This window comes from Choristoneura fumiferana, chromosome 17 (genome assembly GCF_025370935.1).
Source record: "Choristoneura fumiferana chromosome 17, NRCan_CFum_1, whole genome shotgun sequence".
Lineage (NCBI taxonomy): Eukaryota > Metazoa > Arthropoda > Insecta > Lepidoptera > Tortricidae > Choristoneura > Choristoneura fumiferana.
The window spans coordinates 16,109,149-16,130,693 of record NC_133488.1 but is presented as its reverse complement, the minus strand read 5'-3'; the positions used below and the strand labels follow the sequence as shown (position 1 = coordinate 16,130,693).

The following is a 21,545-nucleotide window of genomic DNA, read 5'->3' as shown; positions in this document are numbered from 1 at the left end:
CCGCGCCTTCGCACGCGTAAAACATTCGAATTGAAAATCCGGGATTTAACAAAAATTACTGAATTCTGTATATAATATAATATAATATCTGAAATTTCATGTCTCTAACCTAGCACTTGCACAATTTTCTAATTATTATTTATTTTTTGTAAGAACCTTCTACATAATATTATAAAAGTAAAAAAATGGATAAAATCGATAAAGTCATACTCAAGTTGACATGACCAAGGGAAATAGGGATTCATTTTTATATAGGTACAAGCGTGATACTTAAAATTACCTATTGCAAAGTAAGGTACTGGTATAAGGTTACCCTAGCTTGATTGCTTAACTGTATGTACCATCTAATCATCATCATCCCAGCCTATATACGTCCCACTGCTGGGCACAGGCCTCCTCTCAGAACAAGAGGCTTGGGCTATAGTTCCCACGCGGGCCAGTGCGATTGGGACTTCACATGCACCATTGAATTGCTTCGCAGGTTTATGCAGGTTTCCTCACGATGTTTTCCTTCACCGCAAAGCTCGTGGTAAATTTCAAATGTAGGTAATTCCGCACATGAATTTCGCAAAACTCAGAGGTGCGAGCCGGGGTTTGAACCCACGACCCTCTGTTTGAGAGGCGATAGGTCAAACCACTAGGCCACCAGGGCTTTTTACCATCTAATAATGAGTCTGTAATAAATAATCCACTTACCTTATTACACATTTTTAATATTTGTCATCGTTCTCTGGCACCACACCTCATGCCAACCCTGCCTATTATATATAAAGAAAAGATCGATAAAATGTACGCATTAATCTCCCACAAGCTGTCGATATTAGCATCGATACTTAAAACTAATACACTTTAAATGTACAAACATTAGTTACTCCCCTTTAGCTTTAATTCACTTGTGCAATCATGCAGAAAGCTCAATCACAATTAAGCTTACAATCCGAACTGCAACAGGAAACGCCGTAAAAAGAGCTATCTCCTAGAAAGCAATGATAGATAATAAACGCTGTAAACGGAGTAATATATCTAAGCGTCCGTGGCGCACTTTCTTCGTGGGCCGGCACGCGACCGCTACTCGTGCGCAGCTAGGGCTGTTACGCCGTGCCTGTTCTATCGATATCGATGAGGGGTAAATCGTCAAAAAGTTTTAAATCGTAATTAGTGTAAGGTGGCCACCGTTTAATACTAGGCACCTTACACTAAAAAATAATTCTAGTCACATATAAACAAAGTTCAATTTTAGTATAAGATGTCAATTACTGTCCACCCTTCAACAATGAGGAATGGATGAAAATTTTAGAAACGCTTGAAACTTTTTTTTTCGAATGGAATAACCTTAATAATTAACAGAAAAAAATATCAGATTTTTAAGTAGCATCAATTAACTTTAAAAAATTAAAGAGTTCTCTTTACTACCAAATTACGATAGTCCGGTTGGTTACGGGTTGTTCCATAGCCCAGAACAAAAAACTTCAAAAAAGAATTTATGCATATTTGACTCGTTTGTTTTGACAGGTAACACTCTTTACCGGTCCGGATAGTACCAATATGGAAATACCGCCCCTGTTTTTCATGTACACGCACATAGAAACTGACACGAGCTTCTCACGAAGTCGAAGTCACGAAAACGAGTCAAAGATGCTGACTCTTTATGTCACGCGATTTCTTTTTATTTCAAAACTTTACATTACGTTAACAGACACTATCTTTAACATGAACTAAATTTTATAATTCAGTTAATTTAGTCTCACAGTAATTTTCTAACTAAATGTGTTTCATACCCACAAAATTTTGACATTACCCTACAACAAAAACACAAAAATAACGAAAACTCATTCAAAAGAAAAAAAAATCGCGACTTTTTATCGATAATGAACTTACAGGAAAACATCGACCGCACCCCATACCTATCGAGTTTACAAGTGGCACGAGCCGCGATAGTATCTATTCCGCCGATGATACAACTAGATTGTTTCACCACAGGCACAGGCATCTATAGCACATCTATATTACTTCTGTATCTATAGCCCATCTGTATTAGACTAGTAGTGGCGCGCTGGAGAAATCGACACCGGCTTAAATTCAAAGAGGTTAGATAGTAGTGTTGTACAAACTAGTAGGAAAAACGAGGCGTATCGAACGAAGTTGATAAACTGAACTCAATAAACTTATCTCTTAATATTGCATGCAAAATGAACGCCACTTTTTTTTTAATAGCATAATGAGTGAAGTTATGTAAACCATTTAATGTTGAAAAAATACTGAAAGGATTTTTTTTTTCAGGCTAATATTAGTAGGTATCTATCATTTTGCATAAAAAATCAACCTTTTTGTGTCGGGTTTAACACTAAATCGATTTGTTTTTAAGCCAATATCAAATCACGATATAAGTATAAGAGAACACCCAATTACCTCTTAGAAAAAACTATGTCACTTACCTACTTTAACCACACATTCGGGGAATGATTTCTCAAATGTATTTATTATAAACCAATGAAAATTTACAGCATTACAGTACGTACCAGTGCGCTGTAAATTTAAAAACATGAAAAATCACATATACAAAATAAATAAATAAATGACAATTAAAAAAATATTTATTAAGAGTAGGTAGGTACCTACTCTTTCTGCTAACAAAATCTGAAAAAATACAAGAACCTTGACCCAACACCTAACTGCAGCATTTAGCTCATCGTACGCGCATTAAAATCAACATACAATCTATCATACACCCACAGCGTACGTGCCTCGCACCTGTCCTTTGTGACCATACAAAACCACTTAAGAGTTTTAGTGTTGGATCTTTGGGTAAAGCCAATATCGATATTTTGACTTCGGCCAAAATTTATTAATACCTGATGTATGTGCGCAATGTGTACTTAATAAAATTGTAGCATTGATTGCCACACTAACGTGGGGACAAATGACTTAAAAGTAGTGTTTTAATATTAAATTGTAATTTATAGGTGCTTGACATTTTAATTGATTTATAAATCTTAATAGCAATTGTTACATTTTATAATCTTATGACATGATATGGATTCTTTTGATCTGAAATAAATGATTTTATTTTATTTAAATTTGTGATTTTTCAAAGCTAAATAAAATTAACTGAACTCAAAGACAGTAGTACATTCATTGGCGGCAGGATGGACGGACCATGTACAAAAAATCTCATCAAATCAGCTGCTGGTGGCACAAAGGTAATCAATGTAGAGATATTTGAGGGAGGTTTACATCCAGCAGTGGATGTCTTCCAGCTGATTTAATGATGATAAGAAATACAATACGATACGACAATGGTTAGTAACGAAGTAAGTTAAGATCTGTAAAAAAAAGCTATATCTCATAGAATCTTTACAAAAAAAAATAAACATGTAAAAGTAAACCTAACATTTGAAACTATTTTTTTTTTGTTCTTGCTGACTTTTTTTAAAGAATATAAAAGATCCTCATCGCAACGAAAAATAAAAGCCTTCCAAATCTCGTCACTCGTCCAAAAATTCAAACACTACTCAAAACCACTTAGCCGACCAAAACGCGCTTAAACCAACAGCGCAATAAACGTGAGTTAACAGAGCTTTAACTAACGGTCGCTGTTTGGCTAACGGTCGACGACTACTGGACCTTTAATGAACCTCTGTAACCTTCGGCTAAATATTTGGAACTAAATGTTTTATTTATGACATTACGGGCCTGTCTGCTTTGTGACATCATATGGTAGAATAATAAATTATTAAATACAGTGCGGCAAATCTTCCCTATTTATATGTAGAGTCATTCACGATGACGCGTGCCGTGATTCTTATTACAATGTCATTAATGTCTAATTTTGACAAAATAACGCGTCTTCGTGGCTGACACTAGGTACCTATAGTGTTCGCTGGGAATGCGCTGTTTGTATCTTTTGTTTCTGGTTTTTAGTTTGTATTTTAAGATTAAAGCACTAATTACCCAGTTCATTAAGATCTTTGTTTCAATGTTAACTACCGCGCATCTCAGGTGCATCAAATCATCATCCTGATTCATCATGTTTACTTTAATTTTTCCGACATTGCAAAATTACATTGATACAGTTTCAAAAAGTAAGGCCAATAATTTAAATCGGAAACAAAACAATGTCATAAAAATCAAAGAAGCATTTACAACGAGAACAAAACATCCTCGAAATATTCTGAAACTGAAATTATCTAGGTAAGTACTTTTAGCAAAATACACTTAACGCAATCAAATTACACAGAATTGCCAATTACACAAATCCTCGCAAGCTAATTAAAATAAAAATATAAACCTTCTATAAAGGATCGCAATGGTGCTCCATCCATTGTACGAATAAGCACATGTTACACCGATACAAACTAGTAATGGACCCGCATTGCTCAAACATTGTTAGCATTACCGAGCGTACCTACACAACCAAGTTAACAAAAACCTAATCTTTTACCAAAGTCTTACTCTCCCAAGGTCTCTTTAAACTAGTCGCATCGCGCGAACACCAGCGACTGGGCGTTTTCAATTCGTCCGTGTTCGGAAACGTTCGGGTGAACTCGGGCGTGTTAGCCCCGCCCACCTGCGCGGGCGCGTGTCGCCATCCTCGTCCGTCCCACGGCTTCTGGACCAGTCTGTCTCTGTCTACTGCTACTAACGCCTGCCACTCCCACAGAACGTTAGGCTATTTTCCAATTATTGAGCGAGCTTTTTGCCCCGATGCCGATGCCAGAAGATAAGCTTTCTCGTTACAGAATGAGTCGGTGTTGCGGTTAGAACAACAAAAGTTTTGACAGTAATGTTATGACGCCACTTGTGCTGTTGAAAGCTAATCTTGGTTAGGCGGTAAAACCTCGATTTACATTGTTGTTTATTTTTAGTTCTGACCTTACAATTACAACTATTACATATTTGTAACTGAATCTATTTATGCTTTAGTAGATTAATTTTTTATGCAGATTTAACTGTGGGTATTTTTAGATTTAAATTAGTTAGGTATATCAGTTTTATGTACTTTAAAATAGGAGCAGAAAAAAATAGCTTTAAAAATTTAAACTCAGTTCAGCGCCGTAAACATCAATGAGAATGGCTACTTTGTGTAAAAAACTAAATCTCGATTTAGTGTTAGACACGGTAACTATAGTAATGTGAAAATGTACAGAACTAAGTATTATCAACTACCTACTACACTACTATAAGTATCTATTACTAGATTACTACCACTATTATAAGTATCTCAAAGTTGGTCGGTCAAAGTCAGTAAAAAAAAAAACTATTAAGTTTAAACCAGGTTTAAAAGTTTTTGTTTTTCATCAAGTAGATAAATATAAAATTTTGATTACACAATATTTCAGACCGTGTCAAATACTCGAAGCAATATTTATTGGCAACTTGTATTATGTTATGTAACACCGCACCACATTGCCAACTAAAACTTGCGAAAAAAAAAGACATCGCGAAGTAAAAGTTAGAAAGTGGTACAATGGACCAAAACGACAATTGTTAAAAAACCGTCCCGTCTCATGACCCCTTAGCCCCTTACCTCTTACTTTTTAAAAGAAAAAGAAAAGAAATGGCGATGGTCTCAGATATAATTACGAAGAGCCGCGCACCGTCAGCTGTAAATATAAGCCAGTGCCTCGATGCTTTAAAATTAATAGCAATCTTTATGTTGTAATACCTTCGGATAGTGAGGTCAGGAATTTGTTGATCATCGATATCGATAACCATTATATTGGTATGTCCAAGGGCGTGACTTGAAAGGCAGTGGTTGATAATTATATCTCAGTGCACTAGAGTTACATTGTCACTTTGATTTAATAGTCAAATAGTAAGACAGCTGTATGGGTTGTAGTATGATTTCAGATTGATTACTATCATTCATTGAAATGAATAAAATGATAATTTGTAAGACAATTAAATGAATAACTCCAAAACCTTTGCTTTAATAATGTAATTAAATAGAAGTAATTAAAAAAAAAACAAGATCATCAAAGAACTTGTGGCTCACTCCTCAACCATGAACATATTACACTTTAAAAATACGTAATATTACTTTTCTAAAAAACATTACATCCTTAAAATCCGTTCGCGTGCATCGTTTATTTAACTAGCACTACCGATCGATAAACGGCCATAATTCCCGCGCGCGCTGTCACAATTTATCGAGCGAGCGCATCACTAGCCGGGAGCAAAGGTTCCACAGAGGGCGCAGCCAGGGATACCAGATTAAAAAAGTCCTGATTTGTGGGGAAATTTCTGATCTAATATAATATGTAACCGGTATAGGATTATATTTTTTTATAGTACGTAGACTTATAAAAATGCTTAGCATTAAAAATGTTAGTTTTACTTTCAAGAAAAAAGTTTCTATTTAGTTAGTTGGAAACAACTAATTTGTCTATTCAATTTGAAGACCGGAAAATAATCTTAATAGATTTTTCGCCTGATTCTTGGCTTGTTTTATTTACGGCTAGCTGTTGCCTGCATATTTTAAGTGTCCCGTGGGAACTTGACATTTTCCCGGGATAAAAAGTAGTCTATGTATAGTAGTATAGCTTTCTTGTTTTATTTAAATTGCCTGTTTTGTGTCCCACTGCTGGACAAAGGCCTCTCCTCTCTTGCTTTATTCTCACCTAGGTATCAAACGCGAACTCCAACCATCCAACGTGATAAGCATCTAGGTGGTCAACCCATCGCTGCTTCAGTCTGTCTCTAATACGATATACTTTTTGCCTAAGTGTTCTGTGTTCTTTTCGCAGTCATGTCCTGCCCAATCCCACTACAAAATTAAAAAAAAATCAAATTCAAATCATTTATTCAGTAAATAGGCCGCAATAGGCACTTTTACATGTCGTCGGTTCTTCTGTAATTAAATTATTTATAAAATCACTGTAGTTTCGAAAAATCTTCTACCTGTCTAAAAATAAAGAAACGACACAACCAAATAAAAGTTTACTTTGTCAAATTTTAATAGAATATAGATTAGTATAGCATGGTTTAACGAAATTGTTTTACTATAAAAGTACAGTCGAATGCACATCATGTTTAGTGACATAAAGGAGTATAGATATTTTTGATGTCTTGATAATGGTTATATTTATGCTTTTGACCGTACCACCTAACACGATGCCAGGCAGCATCTTTCCTAACTTAAAGTCATCGTCGCCAAAACATTAGCTACCTTTTATTTACACCAGCTATCACACGAATCCCACTTAGCCCAAGAAACTACAAGCAACACAAAATTCATTTACAGTCTGGCAACACAGCGCGGGCATCAATTTGCGCTCGGTAGCCGCCGCGGGCGCCGCCGCCCCGTCATTACCCCCCTCCCCTACCCCCCGCGGAACCCCTCCGGACCATACTTTAACCTTTTTTGCTCCCAACCTGTTCGCAGGACGGTGCTGCTGTGCCTATGCCCGGGCAATTTAAAGATCATGGCCATGGGCCAAACGCGGTATCTCGGACCTGTTAACTATACAGCCTACGTAAATATAATGTGCCTGTATTTAATATATCGCTCGCGGAATCATGTAGGGCTGTTACAATGGATTAGGCACTTGAATAACTGGGCTACGCGTAGATTAACAAAAACATACCACAACAAACTTAAATACGTGTTTGACATGCCCAAATATCGATGAATTAACGTGCGTTAAACACAAAAGTAAAGTTCACAGTTTTCATATTTTTAATGAGTTTAACGAAAAATTAATTGTCATAAAAAAAACTTTGACTTTTCGAGTTTTTCTCGTTATTTGGGAAAATCACATACAGACACAAATATTAATAGGAGTGAAATCAAAACAATACGATAGATATAGCCTAGGTTCTTACATCCTAAGCCAATGAGGGCTATCGCGTATGAATTCGCCACTAGAGGCGCTAGTGTAGCGTGAGGTCTCCGAAATGTCAAATCTCATAGTTTTTGGGTGAGCTACGCGGGTTTATTTATAATTAGTATAAATTTGTGAATATTTTGCAATATCTGAAATTAATTATAGCAAATATGCGTTCCGGGGCAATGAATGTCTGTGTTTTGAGACAGTTTTGTCTTTCGGAAACCTTTGTCTTCCCTTTTTTCCGAACAAAACGGGGACTATGCAAAACTGTGGCATGCTCGATATTTATATGACACGGTTTTAAGGTGTATTAAATATGATTTTAATCTAAACTTTGTTTTCATGCCCGTAATAACAGACTTTGAAAGCCATACTTAAAAACCTCACGCTACAGTGCGCCATCTAGTGAGACAAAAAACGATAGCCCTCATTACACCAGCAGTGCACCAGGGCCCCTGAGTTCAGAGGGCCCTCTAAGCTAAGCTTTGAAAAGAGAGGAGCATGAAAGAAAAAGAGAAAAAAAAACTTGTAAGCACAACAATTTTTTTATGTTTTTAAATGAACATCAACAATTACAGAACTCCTGATTTAAGACTCTATCTACACATGCGCCAAGCGTCATCGATAAGCATGTGCTGTTTGTTATCGTTTAGTTTTGAAGGCCAACATAAGTTCAAGCTACATGGAAAGAGGGGGAGAGGGTGAGTGCCCGATTCTTTCTCTATGCACCGGGGCCCTTGTCCAACTAGCTACACCACTGTTTGTTGGTAGATGTGGCAATGTAACAAATAATAAGGTAACCTAAAACTATATCTAGATATTCATACATACGGTTTGAGTACTAACTTTAAAAAACTTGGAAACTGCAACTTAAATAAATGCTGGTGAAAAACAAAACTGAATCAAAACGCAGGACAAGATAATTGCTTGACCAAACAAGCTGACACCGTGACAATGAAAACTCACATTTTTTCGAACTCCGACTTGTACCTACGCTATTATCCGAGCCGCGCTTTGATACGAGCCCTTAAAGGGAAGACAGGAGTAAAACTGGTCCAGCATCATTCCTCAAACCTGTAATTTGACCCCCACTTAAACAATTTTCTCGAATATCATTCCGTTTCATTTGGCCCGGTCAGCCCTGACCTGGGGGCACGCACATTAGTATCCCGAAACGATTCCAAAGGTAACCCATATTAAATAAAACATGCCCCAAACCAATCGGCGAAGGTCGTCCGGGTCACACCGGCGCTTTGTTTACCTACCTATCTGAGCTACAATACAAAACTCAGCGTTCCGTTCACGCAATTAATGAGGTAAATGCATTCACTGATCTATTGAATAATGTTTTTCCACCGTATTTTGTAGGAAAAGGTCGTAGGTATTAATTTTGCCTTCTCAACTAGCTTACTGAAGTTTACCAAAGCTACAAAAATATGGACTTACCTTACTAAAGTAATAGCAGGAGAGACGAATATATGTAATGGAAACATGATTCTGGAAGAATACTTCCATGGTTTCACTGGAGAATCTTTTTAATTTGTAAGAACAAAGTTACTGGCTGGCTAATACTAATGGCTACTTCAAAAAGAGCAAAAATGTCTCCCGCAAATTGACCCGTCTCTCACCGGCGCCCGCGCCGACCTGTCGCCGCTAAATAATTCCGTTCCCATGAGCTAGCTGGCCGGTAGCTATCTCACTTTAATTATTCATAGACTTTTTTATGCGCTGTCGCTTTTTACCGCTCGACGGGCTTATTTCTCGAAGCCTTATAAAATTAAAAAACAAAATCGACGGCGCAATTTAAAAAAGGAATACGTCGGATGACACGGATCGAACTCCGGGCAAATGTCGCGCGGTAAAAAGTGGTCAAGCGTGGAGTGGGGGGTTGGCGGGGGAGGGAGGCAGGACGTCACGTAGGCGGCGGTTTTTGTCAACGTTCCCGCCGAGATGACGGGTCGCTGGACGCTGCGGCCGCGACCCGCGCTCTCACGGCCGCGCCGACGTCTTGATACTTGCCCGCTATTAGGGCAGCTCTTCGGCCGTATCGGTCAAGTTTATTTCGGAGAGATTGTTGAGCAACCTCGTAAGCTCGTATCGTAACCAATAAAAACAAATGAAAATCTGACATGAATGAAGATTTCGGGGTTAACATTGGTGGGGTAAATGGCACTTAAACAATTTTTAACCATTTTTATAAAGCCTGTTATTTTTATTTATTTATAGTCTAACCAATAATATTGGCAAAAAAGTACTAAAGCTCAACTTACGTTTTTTAGACTACAAACTTTGTTTTCTTCACAAATGTGATCACGTTACACGGACAAATGAAAATTACCATGACTACATAGCGCAACACACGAACTGATTGTTTACAAAATTAAGGCAAGATAGTCTTCAACGTCAATTTTGTAACGACTTATCTGGTAGCACATGGTAACATTAAATAGAACATAAAACAACTTAGGTACTTTTATTAAAACCGCAAGTATCAAGACGGTGCGGTCGCGTAATCCATGACACCACGACAGGTGCGGTGTGGACCTGACTCTACTAATAATACGAACTTCGTACTGCTTCTTGTCAATGGTTACTTGTATGTAGGTATGAATGTTGTATGAAGGTTGTATGTATTCGCGGTTGAATTCCTACAATATACTGCATGCGCATGTGACTTAAATATAATTTTATCTGCACCATTTCTGACCTTATTACTTCTTTTATAACAGTAGAATGAATGAAACAATAATAACACAAGAACATGTAGGTATCTGGTAATTTACATTAATTCTTTAGGTTTCATAAGTATCTAACACTTTTTATAAACCGTTTTCATTAATAACACTCGTCAAGATTGTTTATCCTTTTTCTAATGCTAAATAAACGAAGTCTTAGCTCGTTTCAAAAATGTTTCTTTGCACTCCAAAATAGGTAGGTTACTGCCATAGAGAGTAGGTACATATAACTTAACCTCCTAAGTCCTCGCGTGCTTTAGAAAGGACTAATTAACACTAAGAATAACGGCCGAATGTACTTTATAAAGTACAAATTGTTCATTGAATAAAAAATTCTAAGAACTTTGAAATAAAATCCAAAATAACAAAGCTGGTCAACCATGTCTGGGTCTTAAACGCTAAGTTTAATAAAAAACGTCAGGACTCAGGAGGTTAAATGATATATGTATGTATGTATGTAAACTATTTATTGTACAAAAGAAAATAAACAAAACACAATTGACAAACTTTGAGATACTTGTACAAAGAATGATAGTGTTACTTTCTACGTAACTGTCACGTTTTATTTTATTTTTCACTCAAACCTTGTACTGATATTTTTTTCTGTTAATTAGGAAGGTTATTCCAATCGATAAAAAAAGTTTCAAGCGTGTCTAAAATTTTCATCCATTCCCCATTACGAAAACAAAAACAATCGAATCAGTCGCGGCATACTGAAACGATGATCAGATAGATTAAAAATGTGCTTCCAAATACGACTGCGTACAACAAACAGGCGTGTGAATTTTGTCGTATTGGAACTGGTTCTTGCAAGCACTATTTATGTACGCTACAAATGGGACACCCCTCTGTGCCAATCGTGTTTAGCGACATTTTAAGTCCATTAAAGTGTGATTTTATTAAGCGCATACTTAGCATCAAAAACATTTAAAACGTGTGAACTAAAAAACTGTCTGAAACCAGAAATTATGTTGTCGGTGAGTTTTAAAGATTCTGGGTAATTAATTATAGAGATGCAATTTATCATGCGTATTAATTACTAGCATTACACGCGGTTTCACACGTGAATCATTTCATTAGGTAGCTAACAGTTTGATTGAAATTCCGGGATTTCGCGAAATACTCACATGAAATACCATATCTGTAATTCCGCGGTTATTTTTTAAATTGTATCCTATTTTTTATATTACACAAATAACAATAATTCTACGACCATTCATATTCGATATATATTATCAAAGACTAAGTATAGCAATATATATTGTCCTTGATATTATGTAGTACGAAACGTAACACTACCTATCGTCAAAATTAACTATCTACTACATCATACTCGCTACCTACTGTATAAGCTCTAATCCTTACTGTTATTTTTAATAGTGTCGTGTTTAGTTTCCCATGCTTCTCACTCCACTTTCCTACTTAGATAATTGTTACCACTTAGGACTAACCACTTTGACCTCATGCTCCTAAGATGAAAAACGCCATTTACAACTTAGTAAACCTGATACCTGTCTAATTAAAAACGTTACCTATTTACAAACATTTAAAAGTAGAAAACTTAGTCTACGTTAAAGCTGATGCCATTCGCATAATTTTTTTGAGTAGTCATTTGCGTAAAATTAGCCGCGTAATTCGGTTTAGTACGAAAGACCTATATTACGTCCGTGTGACACAAACAGGTCTTTTCATGAAACCGAATGCAGCGTAAATTACGCGGCTCCCTACTCAAAAATTACGCTCATTTAGCCTCAGCCTAAACATATACAAATTTTAATGTTTCTCCAAGCGTTATCATTAAGTAATATAATAAGTCTTTGTTTAATATAAATTATTACAACGTTTCTGTGGTCTTTGGGACAGTGTAATAATGATCCACTCCAGACTTAATAATAGAGCCATAACCCTGCTGTGGGACGCGTATAAATCCAATATAAAATCAGTCTCTTAATTTAGTTACCTCATCGCCTTAGTTTCATTGCCAATAACTTTACTAAACCGGTATTATGGAATGAGACATTTACAACGTGTGTTGGTTTAATACAGAGTGCATGCCTTCATTATGTGGCTATCGTCAATAATTTCTTTTTTTTGCCTTTTTGAATTGTTTTTTTAGCCTGTAATATTATCCCACTGTTCGACGAATACTTTCCCTGTATTTGACACATCTGCACTTATATCTAGCCAGATACGAGAGAACGCGTCTATAGGAGATCCCACTATCTTCGTCTTGATAAAATTCAATTTTTATTTATTGTAAATTACAGAATAAACTCACACACTCACAGTACATCAATTCGATTAAGACTGACAGCAAAAAAAAAAATTTTGTGGTGGCATCATTGATATTAAATATTTCAAAATAGACGTTTCTCTATTATGGATAATTTACCGTTCGTACCTTTCAACTAAAAAAGAGAATTACTGCTAGTAATATACAATTAAATGCAGAAAATTCTGTTAATGATATGCATGTACGGTACAAAGTGTAAGTATATAACCGTCAACGATTTCCAATCGATAATTTTAGAGATTGCCCCCCTAACAAACAAGCGAAAGCGAGGTTTAGCTTTTTATTGTATATACTCTAAACCAAAAAAAAAAAACAAAAGAAAGGAATCAAAATTCTCATGCTGAAATTGTCTTTGTCTACAGAATTTCCGGGAGCAAAGAATCGACGGAGCTGGTTTGCCACTACTGACTGAAGACCACCTGACAGGCATGCTGCAGATGAAACTCGGCCCAGCACTGAAGCTCAAAGCGGTACTCACCAGGAGGTTAGAACCCTGCGCTATCTGCCAAGCTGCTGCCCAGGCGCAGGCCAGTCCTACCAACATCAGGATCAACGGCACAGCGCTCAAGGCTGAGCCCAGGAGCAATACCACCAGCCCCAGTTAGAGCGCACCGTTTTTCAAATATAGAATTAATTTTAATATTCTTTTTAACGGTTGTGTTTCGTGTTTCTGCCCAGCCAGGATTTGCTCAGAGCGTTTTTTTATACTGGCTTTTTAATGAAATTTCATTGCAGGCACTAAAATTGTTTTTATTATTCCGCTCGTAAAGCTGTTTATTATTTTATTAAAAATACACATATTGAATAACTACGGCAATTTTTTAATCACATGTTCCTAGAATATAAGTAGACACGAAGCATGCCTAGCAAATTAGACTCCTTAGTCATCGAGTCCACATTTCAGTCTTCCTGTATTTTATGTGTAGATTTTGCATTTAGTTAAAACTAGGATTTAGGTAAACTTATCTAAGCCTAATCTATGTAAATATAGATCGTGTGTTTTTGCCGTCCAAACTGACTAAGAGTAATTTTTTAAAGTATACCTGCGTGAGTAAATGTTTTCTGTGTTTAATGTAAATGTAACATGCGATTTCTTGGAGTTAAAATGTTAAATGTTTCGGTGCTAAAGACCCTGAGGGAAATATAAACAGAACAGTGATAATCTGTTTAAAAATGTATATAATGGCCAATTATAAAAAAAAACTTATGTATTTTCGAGGCTACTATAATCTACATCTATACAGGGTCACAAAGATATACTGTAAATACATACATAGTTATAAAAAGATGTATAGTTACGTCACTGTATCATAGCATTTAATACACCTGAAAAAAGCTCAGTATGTTGATACCGACTACAGTAATATTAGATTAATACGAAGTTTTAATTAAGTTTGAATAATGTCTCTTCACAATCCGCATAATATTACTTATCTGTGTTAAAATTAAAAGTGTAAATAGTTACGTTCCACTTGCTGCTAGTTGTCGGTTCTATTTTACTGTAGACTTAAAACAATGTAATGAGTTGGTTTTTACCTGTGGTAATCTCCTTAATTGCCAAAATAGTGTATGTTTAACAACATATAAGACAATATATTCATACAATATGTTAGATTAAAGATGTAACGAGAAATACCTTTTGCTTTTACAGGCACGTAAATGTAACTTTTTTTCATTTACCTCATCCAAAATAAACGTCTTCCAAACATCACAGCACATTATAAAGTACTTACTTTACTGTTTTCTCTGGCCAAATATTTAAAATTGATAGTATAGTTAGTATTGTATATCTAAAATCAATATAAAGGTGCTATTTTGGTGATGTAAATTTTTTTACACGTGCCTTAAAACGGTCTTCCTAATCAAATATATTCAGATTTTAAAAGTATTACGGTTCTACGCTTTAAATCAAATAATTCAATAATACTTAAATATAGAAGATAATTCAAATATTATAGGTGATGTTATTTTAGGGTTGTATTCAAGAATCAGTGCTTTTATTATGTAACTAACGTAGCTACGGACGTGTTTGTTAGAGGATTCCTCATGCTTTCCCGTGATTGGTCGATTGATTGAATGTCAATTATTCGGCCAATCACGTGACCGCTTAACTCGACGGTAGGTCTAACCCGTACGCAGCTTATAATAGGACCAGTGACTTACAGATTCATGTGTTTATTTGTGTGTAAGTTATCATTTTTGTTTCATGTGATTGAAGAGATGACAATAATGTAGATATAAAACGAAAATACGGTTTAAACTAACTGTTTAAACCGTGTAAATAGCTCAAATCACGTGAAATAGGCAATGCTTGAGTGCGTCATGAGGTCATAAATAAATTATCTACACCCCCGATTTTATAACTGTTACGGGTAATGACATACAAGTCAAATTCACTGTCATCAACTAAGTTATAACAACACATCAATAAATAACTTATTCTAGGAGTAGGTACTAGCTTAATTTTTGACAGTGAAACGGGCTTTGGCGCTATAAGATAGATTGGAATTTTTATACATCACTATATTGTGACGGTAACATAAGAACGTGGTTCAGGCATATACAAAACCAAATCATTTTATTCATAAAAGATGTATAAAATGTTTTTATAAGCATCGTGTTTTACACTCAACTGCTTGAACCACGTTATTCTGCTATCATCTGCTACATCAATAGCATTCTAATCATCTTTTCTTCCAAAGTTATAAAATCTTTAATAAAATCAAAATTAGTACCGAAAATGCGGTTGAAGTCAAGCAAGAGATAATGAATATATCAAAAGTAATGCTACGACTTTTGAGCTACATGTGCTACGAAGCAGATTGAATTATGATATGAATGACTGCTACGAAAATTAATGCTCACGCAATTCATTCTACAACGTTAAGATAGGATGCATTTTCTATACGCGATATTTATGTACCTACCTTTCATAGACTCGTGCGCAGGAAAGCTTGTCATTTGTTATTATTAGTGAATAATTATTGTATAACAAGGTATTAGTCACTTGTTTCTTTGCGAGATGTACTTAGTGAATGTGGCTTATCTGTTTATGGATTAATGAATCCAATTATGTGGAAAGAATTAAAATGATGAATATTGAGACAATTATGGTGTTTTATTCCTTTTACTTAGTATTATAATTGTGTTTTTAAAAAATAAAATATTGACAGGCAGTTTATTTTGAGTACAAAATATTTCGACTTGACCTATTATTAATCAAACTTAACTTAAAATTCATTATACATTTGGTTAGATTACTGCTGCAGTACTAACTAGCATGATGTTGGTATCTTAAAAACTATTATATTTCAGAACTACTTAACGTTATAATGAAGAAATAATTACAGTTTAATCATTCATTATTATTTAAAGTAACTTTTGTCCAAACAAGTTTTTAGTGCGTACCTATTTACACTAGTAGACTTAAGAGTTTTGTAAAATGGTACCTAGGTACTTACAACAATTTTTCCCGACCGTAGAAGAAAATTATAGAGAAAACACTAGGTTTATACAGTTGGTAGGTACCTACCTCTTTACCTACGTGGTTTTCGTGGTAATTCCCAGTTTTTACACTAGGTGATTTTTATACTCGAAAATACTTTAAAGGAGTGTTCAGACAAACTAACCCAATTTCCTAAAAAAGTCCGAAAACTCTCTGTAAGGTACGGTAGGACTTTCGAATACTTATATTAGGTTGATACACTCATCAAATGTGCCTAAAGATGTTTTGTATCCCTCGACTGTTTTGAACATTTCAAAGGTACCTATCTACTGAATCAAAACATCAAATTTGTCTAGGGATAATGAATACAGTCTGCAAAGATATCGACACGGCCAAAGTTACAAAAATATGTATACACGACCTTAATGTTAAGTGCATATTTTTGCAACTTTGGCCGTCTCGATATCTTTGCACTTGACTGTACCTACCTATCCCAAGATGTTTTGACGTGTACACTTAAAATAACCTACAAGATTTGAACTATGGCAATGTTGAACAATCGTTTTGGCGAAAATCGGACTCGACGGTAACGATATGTATGAGATTGTTAAAAACTATTTTGTAATATAGGCATATATATGCTTTACGACGATGGTTTTGAGACAGCGCAAGGACTCTACAGTTCTGCCACACACTAAGGTAAACGTACGAGCGCTCGTCACTGTCACTGTCCCAATAGTTGGCATCTTTAATCCTATGTCATTAGCAATAGAGGTGACAGCAGGGTGTCGTCTATTGGGCATTACCGTAAACTGCTTCAACTTTGCCTTCTGGCCCCAACATTGCCTGATTCCATTTAGAGTCGATAACTTAGCACTCTTATAAGTTTTAAACTTTTATCTACACGGGAATTATTTTTACGGGGGGATAAAAGTTTAAAAACCTAGAAGGGTGCTAGTTATCGACTCCAAATTGAATCAGGCAATGTTGGGGCCAGAGGGCAAAGTTGAAGCAGTTCACGGTAGCATGTCGAGCACCCGGACGTTTAACTTAACAATATTCAAAGCGTCTAAAATTGCCCTACTCTACGAGTATACTCATCGGCACAAAATTTGGCCTACTCTACCATACCTACATAATATATTACCTATTAATGTTAGCGCTCAGTATATTTAGTCATCTTCCTTCTTTTCAACGAGCTCGAAGGTCCTCTCGAGATGGTGCGACTTCTTGGCGCGGTACTCCATCGTCTCGATGGTGCTGTACCCTGCGAATCCCAGGATCAACAGGCCCAAGAGAATGTATAGTCTGGAAAAAATGTGATTGTCATTAAATACCACGTTTTAACCATTAATCATATACGTCCCACTGTTGGGCACAGGCCTCTTCTCAGAATGAGAGCGCTCGGGCCGTAATTCCCACGCGGGCCCAGTGCGGATTGGGAACTTCACACACACCATTAAAGTACCTCGCAGGTTTGTGCAGGTTTCCTCATCATGAATTTCGTAAAGCTCAGAGGTTTGAACCTACGATCCTCTGCTTTAGAGGCCATAGGTCAAACCATTAGGCTGCCATGGCTGTTAACTGCTGTTTTAACCACTACTTCTACGAAAAAATGCTACAACATGTATACCTATTATCCAATATGTTTTAGGTTATAGCTGGGTAAATATTAAAGAGACAGAGCTCAGAGTATTTTTTATGAAAACTAAAATTAATCCAAAACACACAGATTTATACCGATGATAAACCTAGCGTGATCTAAATTCTTGCGAATTGTCCTTCCGTCGTGCTAATAAAAGTGGTTGGTAATAATAACGTTTAGCCGACCGGTCAAAACGCTGGAATATTCACCCAGCTATATATTTTACAAGTTTTATTAAACTTCACCTTGTAAATTTGTTTGTTTAGAAGTTAATTTTGATCCATTTTAGTGGTCGGACTTAACTTTTGGTATACCTACAATTGTAAGTTCATTCACAATGCAAGGACTGTCATTACTGAAATGTTTACCAGAATTTTATTTTAATTAAAGAAAATTATACTCTTAACTTAGCACCTCTAGCTGTTAATAACCGGGTTTCTGAAAGTCATACAATTTAAAAAAAAAACTATTTTTTCAGCCTCAACAGGTAATGTTTTTCTAAGACGTTATTGCTTTAACATAATACACAGGCGTTGCGTGCGTTTTGCTACCAGAGATTCATTGCTATGAACCATTGACTGACATCTACGTAGGTACCTCACGGCACTAGAATGGGTGTTTTTTTTATTTTATTGTGAAATGGACATCGTACAAATTTGTCACATTAGCGCATAGGGCAAAACAATAAATAACAAGAAAACAAATTATGTATATTTCACAATTAACGATTAACTAATATCTTATCACATCAGCCAACCTGAAAAGCATTAACGCCATGTCTGAGGCCGGCTGACCTAAAATACCCACAAACATTCCCGTGTTATACTTGCTCAGGTTGGCTACTGCTGGGTGTTTGGAACAAAACGCGCAAAACATCAATCACCAATATTATTTCCCCTGTAATTGTAATTTCCCCTATTATCCCTGTCACGGACGTCAACAAACTAGTGAAAGGTTCACAAATCCACGCTGTGAACAAATTTTGTGCGCCGTTTTGATGAAAGAAACATGCAGTCTATAATAGATGTCGATTCTATGAACCAATCCAAGGCGCTAACAACCATTTTTCCAAAAAATACAGGAAATTTTCTTAAATGAAAATCTTGGCACCATTTATTTTTGTAATATCGTTTTTTTCATCTTTTAAGTATTTCAAATAATGTAATTTTGATTATTTTTGTTATTGAAAATGTATTTTTGTTGCTAAAAACACACACACTTTACACACACGTTACACACTTTTCTGAAACCAAAGTAATAAATATAAATGACAATAATGTTATTACTACACATTTCCTGTGACTTATTTTTCAAATGTGTCTTTCAATATAAAGACACGTCAAGATTGCTTACTTCTTTGCAATGCTAAAAAACTAGGTGTATACTATACTACTAAGTTAGAAACGAACTCAAATTATTACCTGGTTCTGACGCAAAGGTACGGGGCTGATGCATAGGAGAGCACACTGCCTGTTGCCTCCCACAGCCTGAAGTTGGAGTATGCGGCTTCCTCGTTACCAGGGAACAGGATCCCAGACAGCGCTGGAAGTGTAACAGCACATCACTCAGACATATCCTAATCCAAACATACAAAACTCTTACTCCATTAAGTTAAGGTCTATGGGATTCAGTATGGAGATAGTTTAAAACCCTGGGAAGAGCATAGGAAAATTGCATAAGGGATAGTGAAAATAAATATTTCACAGACATAATCCCGGCAACATCTAGTTAGAAATAAGGTAAACCATTTTGAACTAAGTATCATTATATCAAAAAACGCTTAACATGAATGACTATAAATTGAAAATACAAACTGAAATATAGATGCACAGAAAAATGAGACCAGCACTGGGAATCGAACCCAGGTCCTCGGTATTCCGTACCGCGTGCTATACCGCTACACCAAATTTAGAATTGAAATAAAAAATACAAAAAGATTCCAAAAAACCAATCTTAATTAATGTCTATGTCATTATTATGATTCAATTATTAATTTGGTGTTAAAGTACTCCGTCTACGGTAAATTGGTTTCTCGCTATCTATTTTCCACAAACTATGCATTTTTCCGGGTTAAAAACTATCACTTGTCTTTCCCAGGGTCTCCAACTATCTCCATAGGTAATAAAATTTAGCAGTTTAAGCGTAAAGAGGCAACAGACAGACAAACTGACACGAGTTACTTTTACATTAATAATATTAATAAGAATTTTTCAATAATAGTACAGGTGAATACTGTTCACTTTATTTCTAATCCCAAAAAACGGCCTCATACCTATCTTACCAACATCAATCAATCAATTCAGCCCACATCCACCCACTGCTGAGCGGCCTCTCCATTTTCACGCCACATTTCCAGGTCATGTGCCAGTCCCATCCACAGTGTTCCAGCCGACTTACTTATTTCGTTGTCTTACCATTGACTTGGACCAGCCAGACGGCATCAGCGGTGCCCCACATGGCAGCCAACACGTAGAACACCAGCCACTGGCCAGGGTCCGGTCTCCACAACAGCAGTGCGGTCAGTAGGCAAAGGTTCAACACCTGCAAAATACAAACCCAGGTGTACCCAAGTGTAACGTACAACGTAGTTGTGTAATAATAGCGTGATAAGTCCCGTTTGTGGTATTTTGACTATAGTTTCTCATCATTTTATGATGAAAGCTTGATTGGACTCGTGCTCGTTCAAAATTCGAACTTCGTATCTTGCCGTTCTGCTTACACTTATATTATTTAATACGAACTACACATTGGTAACTTGGTCCGCACGAAGCGGTTTGCTTCATCTTTCATAATACGAACTGCTAAGGAATGTAATTCGCTCCCGTCGTCCAAGGCGAAAAATCTTCTTAGGTCTTTCCATTCGAACTAAGCTAGTTTGATAAACTTACATGATACTTCTCTCTCACACTGCTTAATGAGTTAGTTCTGTGCCCACTCACCAGCGCTGTGACCATGACCGGATACCGCCCGGTATGTTTGACCACCGCGCCGGCGACCGGCGCCGCCAGCGCATTGAACACGCCGAAGCAGATCATCACGAAGCCTATATTGCTGATGCCGTACGCGCAGCCCACGAACGCCTGGAACGTATCGCAAACGTTATAGGACCATTTTACTTCACACATATTTTGAGAATTTTATACTTCCTCTCACATATAGACACTTTTTTGGGTTCCGAAAAGAACAAAAGGAAAAAACGGAAAGCCTATTACTAAAGCTTCGCTGTCCGTCCGTCAGTCCATCCGTCTGTCACCAGGCTCTATCTCATGAACCGTGATAGTTAGACACTTGAAATTTTCACAGATTACGTGTAACTGTGGCCGCTATAACAACAAACACTGCACAACATCCCATACAACAAACGTGATTTTTGCCGTTTTTTGCTAATGTCTAGTTTTTTCTAAAATAGTAAGAAAAGAATTCTGCCTGTGGTTCACTGAATAACATAAATACTTTATAGGTGACCCATAAGTACAAGACAAGGTGTATTTTAATGGCATGCTGACGACTACGATGAATGAGAAATATACAAATACATTTTATTATTATAGTGTTTGGAGAATAAATATTTTTATATATTAGCATAATTATAATTAAT

General features: G+C 36.3%; 2 protein-coding genes across 4 annotated transcripts in view; one reads left to right on the top strand and one right to left on the bottom strand.

The window, feature by feature from the left end:
• The window catches only part of LOC141436897 (uncharacterized), a 225,516-nt gene extending 208,943 nt beyond the window's left edge, over window positions 1–16,573 (top strand). For all 3 annotated transcript variants that reach the window (XM_074100003.1, XM_074100005.1, XM_074100004.1), the window contains one exon: window positions 13,220–16,573. In XM_074100003.1, coding sequence (XP_073956104.1) covers window positions 13,220–13,462 — 243 coding nt within the window. In that variant the 3' untranslated portion in view covers window positions 13,463–16,573. The remainder of the gene's footprint in view (window positions 1–13,219) is intronic.
• A 458-nt stretch (window positions 16,574–17,031) lies between these two features.
• The window catches only part of LOC141436894 (UNC93-like protein), a 28,493-nt gene continuing 23,979 nt past the window's right edge, over window positions 17,032–21,545 (bottom strand). Inside the window, exons 8-11 of the mRNA XM_074099994.1 lie at window positions 20,887–21,027; window positions 20,362–20,488; window positions 19,369–19,489; window positions 17,032–17,610 (exon numbers count right to left, since the gene is read on the bottom strand). Coding sequence (XP_073956095.1) covers window positions 17,475–17,610; window positions 19,369–19,489; window positions 20,362–20,488; window positions 20,887–21,027 — 525 coding nt within the window. The 3' untranslated portion in view covers window positions 17,032–17,474. The remainder of the gene's footprint in view (window positions 17,611–19,368; window positions 19,490–20,361; window positions 20,489–20,886; window positions 21,028–21,545) is intronic.